Raw genomic sequence first — 12,843 nt, forward strand, 5'->3', positions numbered from 1 at the left:
GCCACCAGCAGCCCCTACTGCCGCCCAGCTTCCCGCCGCCAGCCAGGCCCTGGGTCTCCCTTGGGGCTGTGGGTGGCCCCCGTCATCCAGCCTGAGCTTGGTGAGGGGTCCCTCAGGGCTGGCCCCTGCCTCCTTGGAGACGGAGTGGGGTCCACCCTGGGAGGCCAGAGGCTGGGGGCACAGCACTGAAGAGGACAGGGGGTACCGTCCTGCCCCTCCTGGGGTCCCAGCAGAAGAGGGAGAGGCAGCTGAAGGCAGTAAAGGCGGGGGTCCAGCTCCGAGCCTGGGAGAGGAAGTGGGCAGCAGCCCAGCAGCGGGGCACGGAGGAGGCAAGAAGGCCCGGCCTCCAGGTCAGGAAGGGCCCGTGCTCCTGGCCTGAAGTGCTGAGAACCAGAACCAGGCTGGCCCCAGGGGCCTCGCGAAAACCGCACAAGCTGTTCGTGCTCCTCTTTAAGAGGTTCCAGAACCTGAGGGCCAGAGTGGCCCAAGCCCTGCCTGCTGGCTGATGAGTCAGAGCCTGTCTCCCCGTTGAGGGAGGCACTGCTGCCCCAACCAGGGTGGACGGGGCCCTGCGGCAGCCCCCAGCCCACCTGCCCGCCGAGGGCACACAGCGAGCCCCGGAAAGTGGGGCGGGAGGAGCACAGGCCCTGTGGTGAGGACTGGGGGCGGGGGTCCACACCAGTAGAGAAAGCAGACCCCCAGCCAGCCAGACTCGGGCTGGCCAGAGATGCGCGTCCAGGACACTGACGGTGGGCCCCGGGGACTCCGAGCCTGCGGCCTGGCCGCGGGGCTCCTGGCATACAGGCGCACGCGCGCACGGGAAGGAACACCAGCTTCGAGGAAAAGGATGCATGTTTTCTTGTTTTACAAAATAAATTAAATATACGAAGCTTCAGCTCAAACTCTATATAAAATTACAGAGGTCAGGGGCCACGGGTAACGGGCTGATGGGTGCCCAGGCCAGGGTGGACATCCAGTGTGGCCACAAAGCCAGGTGGGTCCTGGGCCCTGGGAGAGGCCAAGTCTCTGTGGCCCACTCCTCCTTTCATCATTATTAATATTATTATCTTAATTTCTTAAATATAAATACCCAGGCCCCTCCTCTCTGGCAGTGGGAGGCCGGGTGGGACGAAAGTCACCCCCAGCTGGCTCCAGCCTCTCAGGACAGGGCCCAGGACCGCCCCGCCCGACCCGTCCAGGGTGCTGGTGGACTCCTGGACACCAGGACAGGTGGTGGCAAAAATAGCCTGGGCAGGGAGGCAGGCAGGCGCAGGGAAGGGGTCGGCGTTTTCGGTTTGCAAAGCCAGGGCGCCTCTCAGATCTCCTGCCAGGCCGGGGTGGGGGGGACGGTGGCCCCGTGAAATCCTTCTCACGGGGCCAAGGGATTCCTTCACGAGCTAGCCGGTCGCCACATGCGCACTGCGGTTACAATACAGACCTTCCCGAAGGCTTCTCAGTCTGAGTGTGTGTGTGTGTGTGTGTGTGTGTGTGTGTGTGCAGAGGTATGTCGTGTGTGTGTGCGCGCATCCACGTGCGTGTGCATCTCACGGGGCACGGGGAGATGGGCCCACGGTCTGTCCCCGCTGGCCCTCTGCCCCCCAGCCTGCCACTGGCTGTGGTCTCTGCAAGCCCACCCCAAGGCGCCCTAGCACTGGTAGTGGATATGTTGATGCTGGTGGACTTTGCCCTCCACGTGTGAGTGTGTGTGTGAGTGTGTGTGCGTGTGCGTGTCTGTGTAGAGTTTGGGGTAAAGCTTGGGGCCGGTGGCTGAGCCGGGGCCCAGCAGGTGTTGGGGGGCAGCCGGGGGTCCGAGCTCCTCACACAGCCCCACTCCGGGGCCGGAGCCCAGGGCGGCGGGGGCGGGTAGGTCCTTATCCCCGCCGCGGTCGCGGGCTGGGGCGGGCGGGCGATGCGCAGGGGCCGGGGGGGCCGGGACCGGGGCACACGGCTTCTTCTTGGCCTGGCAGAGCCACAGGACCACGGTGCCCACGATGAAGACCGCACCGGCCGGGATGCCGATGACCACCGGCCACGGCAGGCTGGTGGTGGAGGACGAGGGGGCCACGGGCGGCCCTGGTGGCTTTGGGTCTGCGGGAGAAACCGAGGAGGGGCAGGGAGGGGACCGTCAGGGCGCGGGCATCCCACAGCCCAGCTGGTGCGCATGGGCGGGGCGGGGCGGGGCCCACGTACCGGGCAGCACCGTCAGGAAGGCGCTGCGGAAGCTGTAGCCCATGGTGTTGGCACCCAGGCAGATGTACATGCCCGCGTCATCCTGGCGCGCACGCGTGATGAGCAGCTTGTTGAGGTAGGAGCCGTCGGGCCGCGACCACACGTCGCCGGTGGGCAGCACCACGAACTTCTGGCCGCCCACGTCGATGGTGGAGTTGTAGCGGCCTTCGGCGCCGTACTCCACGCGCTTCAGCCACTGGATCACCGGCTTCACGTCGCTGCGCACTTTGCACTGGAAGGACGTCGTGCCCCCGAAGTCCACCGTCGTGTTCACGGGGTGCGTGCCCGTGAGCACAGGCTTGGAGCGCGTCCGCTCTGCGCAGGGACAAGCGTTGGGCGCGGCCCCAGCGCTGCAGCCCGCCCCCAGCCCCCGCCCCGCCCCGCCCCGCCCCCGGCCCCCCCCACGGATCACGTCCACCTTGTAGGTGGCGTTGATGGCGCCTGCGCGGTTCGACACGCGGCACGTGTACTTGCCGCTGTCCTCCGGGCGCAGGTTCTTCAGGCTCAGCGTCCACTTCTTCTTCCTGTGCTCGCCCGCCTCCGGGCGGGTCAAGGCCTGGTCATCCTTCATCCACATGATATCGGGCCGCGGGTGCCCGCTGGCCACGCACTTGAGCCGCACGGAGCTGCCCACGGGCCGCGCAATCACGCGGCGCCTCATCTTGGAGGGCTGCGTGAAGCGGGGCCGCGCTGCAGAGGGAGGGAGGCGTGGAGGTCAGAGGGCCAGGCGGGGTTGGGGGAGCCGTGAGGCCCAGCCCCCAGCCCACCTGACGCCCCTCTGCTCACCCCACTGCTTGCCGGCTGGGTCTTCCTGGGCCCCAGAGGAGCTGTCGTGCTCTGGGCTCTCCCTTCCTGGACTGGTGTCATCTGGGGGGTGGCGGCACGTGAGAGGGGCCTCCGTAGCCCCTGTGAGACCCCAGCCCAGGCCCAGCTTGGAGGCTCCAGCACACCAGCAGGAGGCCGTGGATACACGCCCGCAGCTCAGAATCCCAGGGACAGCTGGGCGGGAGCCGCCCCCCGGCCCACTCCCTGGGTGCAGGTGACCCCGCCAGGCGTGGGTGGGACGGAGGTCTGGCTCTCCCACCCTGGCTCCCGGGGGTCTGCAGGGCCTGGGGGCGGTGGGGGCCGGGGCCCGCCAGCAGCTGCAGTAACCCTAGCCCACATCAAGGGGCCGAGGGCTCGGTGAGCTGACATGGCTCGCATACCGCCTGGTCATCCTCCCCTTTGAAAGGACGTGGTGGGGGACACCCACAGTATTCCCATTCCACAGTCCAGAGGGAACCTGCGGGGGGGGGGGGGGGGGGGGGGGGGGGCCCCCCCGGGGGGGGCGCCACGGCGTGGGGGAATGCGGAGGAATGCCCCCCTCCCCGGGACAGCCGCCGCCTCCAGGGCCCAAGACCAAGGCCCAGCTCTTGGACCCCACCCCGGAACCCAGCGGCAGGGTGTGTGGGTCGGGCTCCTCCTTTGTGCTGCTCTGGCGCCCGTGGGGGAGGGCTGGGCCAGCGCCTGGTACCAGCAAGTGAAGGGCGGGATGCTGGGGCGCCGCCCAGTCCCCAAGCCCAGGCCCCCGGAGGCAGAGGGGAACACAAGGCCCTTGCCTCCCAGCGGCCCCTCTGAACTCGGAAACCTGAGCCTCAAAGTCACGGCCGACGCCAAGGCTACCGGCCGGCCTGGCCCACCAGGCTGCACTTCGGTTCCAGCTGGGGCCCCCCACCCACTCCTGCCGTCTCCCAGCCAGCCCTGGCCCCTCAAGCTGGCAGAACTTTGGCAGAGAAGAGGCCGGGAGGAAAGGGCCCCCACCCCCACCCCCCGAGGTGCAGCCTGAGGAGGCAGCCCGGGCTGGGGGGTGTCCTGGACTCAGAGGCAGCCAGCGGGACCCCAGGGTCCTGGGGGGCAGTGGTCAAGTTCAGGCAGGACGGGGGGTGGCGGTGGGCACTCGGGGAAGCACTGCCTCCAGACCCTGCCCCAACACTGACCCATCACTATGAGCGTGTAGTTGACGCTGAGGCTCCCGAAGCCGTTGGTGGCTTTGCACACGTAGGCCCCAGCGTCCTCCGGTTCCACTTCCTTCACCTTCAGCCCCTGGGGCAGCACGCGGAAGCGGCTCCAGCCTCCGTGGATCGTCCGGCCATCCTTGGTCCACATGGTCAGCGGCGGCGGGTCCCCCTCCACGGGGCACTGCAGCCTAACCGTGCGGCCCAGCCGGGCCACCTGCCTCGGGGCCACCTTGTCCGCCATCCTCGGGGGCCCTGTGGGGGTCAGAGGGCTCCGTCAGGGAGGAGGGGGCTGGCAGCGGGTCGGTCAGGGTGAAGGCAGCGTGGGCACTGAGAGCTGGTGGGAGGGCTGTCCCTGCCGGGAGCCCCCCCAGGACCCCACACAGAAACGCCTGCCCCCCCCCCCGGACCACAGGGGCCCCTGCGCACTCTCACACAGGAGCCGGAACGCAGTCGGGAGGACTGGCTCGCCAAGGACACACGTGCACAGGCCAGTAAGGACAGCCCCTCACGGGCAGGGTGCACACACGCGAGCCTCTCTGCATCTGTGCCCGTGTGTGCCTGGGCTACACTGAACCAGGTCTGTCTGCCCGGACAAGAGCCTCCCCGCTGCCAGCCAGGCCACGCCAGGTCACCAAGGCCTTGGGGTCAGAGGGCAAGCAGCTGGGCACCCCCACTATGGTGACCACTGTCTCCCGTGGGAGAAGCCAGAGTCCTGGGCTGAGGCCACTGGTGCCCTTGACCGTCCCTGATCCCCCCGGCCTGGGTCCAGCTTCAGTTCCTCTGGGGTCAAGTGTGGTTACAATGGGGGCGATCAGGTCTACGGCAACAGGAGGTGGCTCGGGGGAAGGGCGCTGCACCACAAGGATACCGAGCTACCTCCAGGGGACCCTCGGCCCCCGCCGTGCCCGTGGCCCAGAGCCAGGGCCCGTGTGCACCTCCAGGACCGCGGGAAGACCACGGGGGCTTCGGGCCTCTCTCGTGGGCAGCCACCCCTGTCCCTCAGACCAGGAGAGGCAGCCCTGGGCACTCAGCTGCCCTTCCCAGGGGCTTGGCTGGGCTTGGCTCCCGGGACTCCAGCCACCAGCCACTGGAAGGTGCCTCCACCCCTCGAGTCCGCCACTCAGGCCAGGAGGGCCGCGTCCGGGTGTCCTGGCCGCGCAGAGGTGCCGGCCTGGCGCGGCTGCTCTGAGACGCTATCGTTCGGGGCCCAAGGGCGGCGTGTGTTTTCAATAACCAGCTGGTGTTTCTTCAACACAGCCAGCTGGTCCCACTGCTGCTTTGCAACCAGAGTGCTCCTGTGGGTGGCAGACGCTGCGGCTCCCAGGGCCCCTGCAGGGCGTGGACCCCCGTCGCCCCTGCCTGGGGTGCTGAGGGAGGGTGACGGCTGTGCCCCCGGGGATGGGCGAGCTGATGGCCCGGGCTCAGCTTCTCTGGAGCCCCAAGTTGGGAGGGGGAACCCGAGGCTCTGCGTCCAGGGGACCGGGGTGTGAGCAACAGAGATCCTATTTGGGGGACCGGACCCCCACGAGGCAGTTGCACCGGCCAGCCAGCCCTCATGCTTCCCCTGACCACCTCTCCCGAATGACCCCGCAGTCTGCAGGGCCCACCCCCAGGCAACCCACTCAGCGCACAGTGCAGGGGGCGTCAGGAGCCCCAGACAAGTGGACCCCAGGAGGGCCCAACCAGGCTGCCCAGGGTCCAGGCCTCATTCCCAGGCAGACCCTGTCCACCACCTGTCACCGCCTGGAATTCCACCATCCCCAGGGGCCTCCCAGGCTGCAGGACAAAGCGGGTACCCCCAGCCTGCCCCCAGGCCCCCAGGCCGACACCTGGACCCAAGGATCGCACCCGCAGACCCACACGTGTCCACACAGACACGCGTGTATGCAGAGCCTCCCTGGTGGGGCTCTGCCTGTCCTGACCACAGCCTGCAGGCACCACTGGGCCCTCGCCAACACCCTGAGACCCTGAGCAGCCTGCCTCAGTGGCAGAGAAGGGGCCGGCCCAACCATGCGGGCCCTCCCATTCCCCAGAAGGAGGCCTTCAGGAGTGGGGGTGGGGCAACGGCGGGTGGCGCAGACGCTGCCCGGGGTCACTGTGGAGAGGAGGGATGGGGTCCGGTGACCACCAGATGGGCCGGAAGTGTGGCCCCGCGAGCCAGCCTGAGCAGAGGAGGACGAGGCAGGGCCCGCGGAGGCCGGCGAGCCAGCCGCATCCCAAAGCAAACAGCCCCTCCCGCGCGGCTGCCCCGCCCCCACCTGCGCGCCGCCTGGGCAGCCTCCGCAGAGACCCCCGCAGGCTCAAGGGCGGGAGGCCCGGCCCCCCATACTCCTAGGGGTTTTGGCCGCCAGCACCGGCTGCGGCAGCTCTATATTTAGCCCAGGAAACACAAGCCCCGTTGTTCCACCTGGACGGGGCATCCCGACGCTCTGCCATGGAAACTGAGGCTCGCCTGGGGACCCGGGGCCCCTGCAGGGCCTGGTGGTGTGGGGGGGGCCTAGGGGGATGGCCTCTCAGCTCCCGGCAGGCCCTCCGCCCAGCTGCCGCCCCTCCCTGGAGCGCGGCCTCCAGGAAGCCCCAGCCTAGCACCTCCCCACAACCACGGTGTGGGGAGGTTTGGGGCACAGGCAAGGTGCAAAGAGGGTGTGAAGGCGGCAGGCTGTGCAGGGTCTCACCCAGGATGCAGGCTGAGCATCGTGGGCGTGGGCAAAGGGGGCAGAGCCCCTCCCTCCACCACCCCCACCACCTCCCCAAGCTCTGCAGCTGCTCCAGCGTTCAGTTGCTAAGTCGGTAGGACTCTGGGACCCCGTGGACAGTAGGCCGCCAGGCTCCCCTGACCATGGGCTTCTCCAGGCGAGGACGCTGGAGCGGGGTGTCATGCCTTCCTCCAGGGGATATCCCAAGCCAAGGGTCGAACCTGGGTCTCCTGCATTGCAGGCTGACTCTTCACACCTGAGCCACGGGGGGAACCCAGAGATGGGGCCACACGCGGCCATGATACTGCCCCCATAGGCTGTCCCCCAGACGCACACCCCAACAGGGGGTGCGGACCCCTTCCTCTGGGAGCCGGAGACCCCAGGCTTGCAGGCTCCATTTCCCCAGGTTTGCTATAACAAGACCCTGCTGCGACCCAGGGCAGAGGTGCTGGGCAGATGGAGAAGGGACCCCCAGCTGGAGCCCCCTCAAACCCCCCAAGTCATCATCACAGGGCCCGGGGGCCACCCCAAAGCCCAGCACCCGCGCCTCGTGGCCTCTGCCCCCCTGGGGCGGGGTGAACTGCCCTGGCCATTCCGTCTGGACCCACACTCCCTGCTCTGTTCACAGTCTGCCAGGGGCCTGGCCACGGGGAGCAGGGGCACCCCAAGGTCGGCCCTCACCCCTCCCAGGCACCCAGGGTGCTTGGTGGGCCCTGGCCTGCGACTCCAAGCTCCCTTCAAGGGGGTTGAGCCAGACACCAGCCCTCCCCCAAGCCCCAGGTGCCACAGGCCTCAGAGCAGGTGAGGTGACGGAGCCTGAGCCCTCAGCCTGCACGTCAGGGCAGCTCGGTCCCCAGCAAGCCGTGCAAAGCCCCCAAGTTTCCAGCCTGAGGAATGCTCTGGCCGCGGAAGGCTGGGGGGGCGGGGGCGGGCAGTGGATCAAGCCAACCACGGTGGGCCTGGCTACGGGTGGGGGCAGCCGGTCGGGAGCTGCCATCGTGCTGTGTGGGACCAGCTAAGCCAGCAGGTGGGGAGGGGGCTGGGCCCCAGAGGTGGACAAACAGGGCCAGCCTGGACGCCTGCACCAGGCACTAGGCTGTCTAGGGGGTGGGACACATGAGGTGTTCTCCACGGTGGGCGCCAGACTCTGGGCCCAGCACCCTCCCCAGGGAGGCAAGGCCCCGGGGGAAGGGCAGGGCCACCCGGGGCGGGGGGTGGGCACAGGGGAGGACCACCATGCGGCTGCCAGGAGGCGGGCAGACCCCCGCCCAGCACCGCTGCACAGCTGCACACGCTCACAGGCTCCTGGTCACCAGCTGGCCCGGGGCGGCCCCGGGGGCCGGACCCACGGGATCTGTGGTGGAACTGGTAGGACCCGCAGGACAGGTGGTTGCCCGAGAAACCAGGCCATTCTGGGCGTGGCAAAGGGACGGCCTGACCCACTGAGCAAGGCGGCGGGAGTGTCCCCACCACCCGCTGCCCAGCCGCCCGGCACAGGAGTGGGCACCAGGGGCCCCTTCCACTTCCAGTGGAAGCCAGCCTCAGGGCTCCTCTGCCTCACCCTCACCAGCCCCAGGACCCCGGCGGGGGGCCCAGAGCATCACCCTGATGGTGCCACATCCCTGGGGGCGCCCATGGGAACTGCCAGAGGGGGACGGTGATTGGAAAGCACCCGGCCCGCCCAGGGGCACGGCTGAGCACTGGGCAGCCCTCGTACAGTGCCAAGGCCTCACTGGGTCCACAGACTCAGTGCTGACCCTCCCGCAAGCCTGCCCGCGCCCGCCCCCCACCACCTCACAGACACGCAGTGCCAAGGCCTCACCGGGTCCACAGACTCAGTGCTGACCCTCCTGCAAACCTGCCCGTGCCTGCCCCCCGCCGCCACCTCACAGACGTGCTCCCAGCTGTCAGAGGGCGGAGAGGGCCCTTGTCCACCGGGGCCTCCCACGCCTGCCGTGCTGGGTGCAGCAGACAGGGTAACGTGCTCCGGGGCCCAGAGCACCCCAGGGGCAGTCACCTAGGAGGCGAGAGGACCCTTCCCGAGCCTGGAGCCCCCTGGCATTCAGGGCGAATGCGGGGTCTCTAGGCTACAGCCGCAGACGACCAACCCCCAGCAGCCGGCCAGGTCCCACATCCGCTCCACTGAGCCCTGAGCGGCTTCTCCTGGACAGGCCCGAGGCCCTGAGGCCCGAGCGACCCAGACTGGGCACCCCCAGGCCCCAGAGGCCGTGGGGTGGGCCACCGGACTCTCAGGGTGAGCTCTGGGACTAGCCCCACAGTGCAGCCAGGACCCAGACTGGCTGCCGCGCAGGTGGGGGGCAGCCCTGGACACGAGGGCTCCCGGGGGCAGTGTCACTCCTCCCTGCCAGCTCCACAGGCCCCGTTATCCAGCACACAGCTTGTGAAAATCTCTCACAAAATAAACTCCCCGGCAGGAAGAAGAGGAGTTGTGTTTCCTGCCAAGATGGGAAACCCTGGGGTTCGGCAGCCCCGAGGCTGGGGCAACTCCCTGCCCTGCCTCCGGCTTGGGGACAGCTCCAGAAGCCCCCCAACCCTGGGCCAGTGCCCCCCCTCCCCGGGCCAGTCTGCTCAGTGTGGGCATGCGCCCCCCCACCCCAGCATGCCACCTCCAGACCCTGCCCCAGCCACTCGGCGGGGCACAGGGTGGGAACGGAGGCCCCAGCACACAAAGCCCCAGCAGACCACCCCCCAGACGCTCCCCTCAGCCAACCAGCCCAGCCCTTCCCCACCCGAGGGCCCTACCCTGCTAGGCCGAGGCGCCATGCCCACCCTGGCCGTGGTGGGCTGCCCACCTCTGCCCACAACACTCCTGCCGCTGGAGGCCTTCCTCGCCTCACCTGACCGGGACCACCTCTCCTTCCAGGCCCATCCCGCCTGGTCCTGTGACACCCGAGCCTCTCCAGGGGACCCAGGGCTGCTAAACCCACAGGACGGTGGCCCCTGCTCGCCTTGGGCCCTGAGAGAAGGCAGGCTGTGCTTACGGCAGCACCCAGGACCACCGCTAGGAAGAGTGGGGGGCCGCACCAGACAGGGTGTCCATGGGGTGGGCACCCCTTCCTTCCGCATGCTGACCTGCTCACTGAGGCTGTCCCCGGGACACACCAGGCTGCAGTCACCCGTGGAGGCATAGAACGGGGCAAAGCAGGCCAAGATGGGCTGCCTCCGCCCGCCTCCCCCGCACATCCGTGGGGCCTGGGCTGCCCAGCCGACCCAGAGGCTGGGGCTGCTACTGGAGAAAACCAGCAACTCCCTCGTTAGGGCCGCCGCAGAGCCAGGAGGACTTGGGGGCCCCTTGATCCTGGCGCACTGGAGACGGAGCCTGGTAGGCAGCAATTCCAGGCCCAGCCAAGGGCGACGTTCTTTGCTCCCTCTTCCCTGCAGAGGGGGCAGTGGTTTATTTTCCTTTCCAGGAGTGGGGCCCAAGACAAGACATAAGTGGGCCGCTGGCCTAGATCCACCTCGCAGAGCCTGGGCCGGGCTCCCGTGAGTCCACCTCGGCCCGGCCGCACGCTGGCCGACACTGCCTGAAGGGGCCTGGGGGGCAAGGAGGAGGCCCCTTGCAGCCCGGCAGAGGCTGAGGTCCACTAGCACGCGCAGCACAGCCTTTCTGGCGGCCGCACGCCTCCCTGTGGACTCACACGCCCTGGCAGAGCTTTCCACCACAGCCCCCAGGCAAGTCGGCCTGAAGTCTGCACCGTCCCACAGGCAGAAGGTGGCCGGGCACGTGCTGGCCAGGTCCAGGGGAGGGAGAGGGGCCTCCAGGGCCAGCTACTCAGAGACCGTCCACTGCACCATCGTCAGAAAAGTCCAGACGTGGCGCTTCTCAGAAAACCCTGAAATGACTTCTTTCAAAGTAAATTGTAAAAGGCTCTTCACTCAGAGCCTCTCGAATTCCCACTGTGAGAAATAAAGTGGAAACGGAGAAAGCCAGATTCTTTTTTCAAATTTGAAAAAAAAAAAAAGCTTAAGACTAACCCACCAAGATTGTGAAACTTTAGGAAAAGGGGAACCTTAAAAATATTGAGTCTAGAAATGTACTGATTCCAGAAATTGTGACACCACGGGGAAAGCGGCTTCAAAAAACCACCCAAACTCTCTGCGCTGGTTTGCCTGCCTGAAGAAGGTCCACACTCAGCCTGTTCACGCGCCAAGTGGGAAGGGCCTGAGACGACTCTACCCTCCAGACCAGGCCTGGAGGACAAGTCAACACGATTCAGGAAGAGCACCCCCCCACCAGAAACCACAGAGGCCCTTGCCCTTGGAAAGCAGCTCCCACCTCCCTACGGCCACCAGGGCCCTCACCATGCAGCCCAAGGCCTCAGCCAAAGGGCGCTGAGCGGGGTATAGCCCCTGGGGGGCCGCTCGGTGCCAAGGCAGGCCCTGCTGCCCACGGCCGTCCACGGCCCACTGCCACCCGCCCCTCCACTTCAGGTTCCAGCCAGGGGCCAGGTCAGGCCAGTGGCCTCCCGAGCCTCCCTAGCCAAGTGGCCAGAGGACAGGCAGGTTCAGGGATGGGGGAGTCCAGGCAGATGAAAGAGACATTGGAGGCTGAGCTGCTGGCCCCAGGGGTGGGGAGCCTTGCTGGGCATGACCCCAGTGTCCGCAGCGCCCCGGACACTGCCATCTCGGCCACGCCTGGGCAGCCCCACCCTCAAGCGAGCCAGCCAGTCCCCGGCAGGGCAGGCGGGGCGGCACCGTGGCATGAGGCCCACCTGGGCCGCCGCCCGCCACCTCACACCCGAATGTGGCCATGTGAGGCCCGCTTGGGCTCGGTGCGCCTGCGGGCCAGCGGCGGGGGCGGGGAGCGACGCCTCAGAGGACTGGTGGACAGGGCAAGGACAATCCTGAGTGGTCAACACACCCACAGGGCTGGCCTGGCCGCAGGTCCCGCCTCGCTGAAGGAGGCCAGCACGGAACGCGGCGGTGAGAGGCCACGGGCACGCGTCACCCATCGCCTGTCAGCCAAGGACGCCCCTTGCCGGGGCAGGGCTCCCTCCAGGGGTATCTGAGGCCGCCCCCTTGCACAGAAAGTGTGTGAGCCCGCGTCCAGGCCCTGCTGCGGCACACGCCACGCTGAGGGACGCACTGCGTGCCTGAGGAGGTGGCCTCAGCATCTGCTTTAAGACAGGCCCAAATTCCCCCCGCCGTGTGCTGGGTCCTCAGTCCCCTGGCCCCAACCCTGCACCTTCGTGGAGACGGGCAGGCCTAGCGCACTGGTCTGGGTCGTTAGGCCCACATGCCAAGAAGGTCCCCACTGTCCCCATACCATACCCGGCGCTGGCCACCAGGGGGTTTCTGTAGGTTTTCAGGGGCCTAACTGGGTCCACTGTGGCCAAACTGCCCACTGCCCAGGAATCCTCCACCAGTGGTTGCCCTCAACTGCTGCGGTGGGTGGATGTGTGTGTTCTGAGGGGAACTGGGGCGAGAGCCCAGCCTGCCAGCCAGTGTGGGACCCCGTGCCAGAGCTGGGGGAGCCTGCACAGTGAGGTCACCCTGTGGGTGATCTGGGGGACCTCATGGTGAGAGGAGAGGCTCCGCAGATGGCTGAGGAGCCCCTTGGGTGTGGGGCCGACGCGTGAGCTGCACTGGCCCGTGGGTGAGCTGGGGGCCCAGTGGGTGAGGGGCCGCGCTGCGCGCGGCCAGCAGGGGCGGGGCGCAGGCACGCGCGCCAGGCGGGCACTGTGGCAGAGTTCAGGGCCTGAGGGAAAGGGGCGGCGCTGGCGGAGGCCGGGGCGCCGGGCTGGGCGCCAGCACTCACCTCGGGCGGCGGCGGCCGGCGGGAGGGCCCCCAGCAGCAGGAGCAGCAGCGGCAGCACCAGCGCGGGGCTCGGCGTCATCTCGGCCAGTGCGGCCCTGGGGGGTATTCAGAGGCCAGTCATTTACGTGCGGGTGGGGGGGCG

The 12,843-nt window shown here is 68.2% G+C and overlaps 1 protein-coding gene and 1 long non-coding RNA gene across 3 annotated transcripts in view; one reads left to right on the forward strand and one right to left on the reverse strand.

The window, feature by feature from the left end:
• Nucleotides 1-838: 838 nt before the first annotated feature.
• FGFRL1 (fibroblast growth factor receptor like 1) lies at nucleotides 839-12,792 on the reverse strand. 2 transcript variants are annotated; one of them, XM_040237718.1, is made up of 6 exons: nucleotides 12,702-12,792; nucleotides 4,206-4,478; nucleotides 3,016-3,096; nucleotides 2,635-2,919; nucleotides 2,191-2,544; nucleotides 839-2,088 (listed from the first exon to the last, which is right to left on the reverse strand). In XM_040237718.1, the coding sequence occupies exons 1-6, from the start codon at nucleotides 12,778-12,780 to the stop codon at nucleotides 1,646-1,648; spliced, it is 1,515 nt and encodes a 504-aa protein (XP_040093652.1). In that variant the 5' UTR covers nucleotides 12,781-12,792; the 3' UTR covers nucleotides 839-1,645. The 2 variants fall into 2 exon arrangements, with proteins under 2 accessions (XP_040093652.1, XP_040093651.1); XM_040237717.1 differs by having other exon boundaries at nucleotides 2,191-2,919; nucleotides 12,702-12,783.
• Nucleotides 12,705-12,843, forward strand: part of LOC120861848 — a 6,585-nt gene continuing 6,446 nt past the window's right edge. Inside the window, exon 1 of the long non-coding RNA XR_005720625.1 lies at nucleotides 12,705-12,788. This is a non-coding gene — a long non-coding RNA (uncharacterized LOC120861848). The remainder of the gene's footprint in view (nucleotides 12,789-12,843) is intronic.

This window comes from Oryx dammah, unplaced genomic scaffold (genome assembly GCF_014754425.2).
Source record: "Oryx dammah isolate SB20612 unplaced genomic scaffold, SCBI_Odam_1.1 HiC_scaffold_3, whole genome shotgun sequence".
NCBI classification, from domain to species: Eukaryota; Metazoa; Chordata; class Mammalia; order Artiodactyla; family Bovidae; genus Oryx; species Oryx dammah.

Bases quoted from the DNA above. Each gene is read 5' to 3' on its own strand.
- FGFRL1 (XM_040237717.1), bottom strand. From the start codon at position 12,780: ATGACGCCGAGCCCCGCGCTGGTGCTGCCGCTGCTGCTCCTGCTGCTG. The intron at 2,920-3,015 runs GTGAGCAGAGGG...CTCCCTCTGCAG, and splicing joins CCCAGCCGGCAAGCAGTGGG to CGCGGCCCCGCTTCACGCAG. The intron at 2,089-2,190 runs GTACGTGGGCCC...TTTCTCCCGCAG, and splicing joins CTTCCTGACGGTGCTGCCCG to ACCCAAAGCCACCAGGGCCG.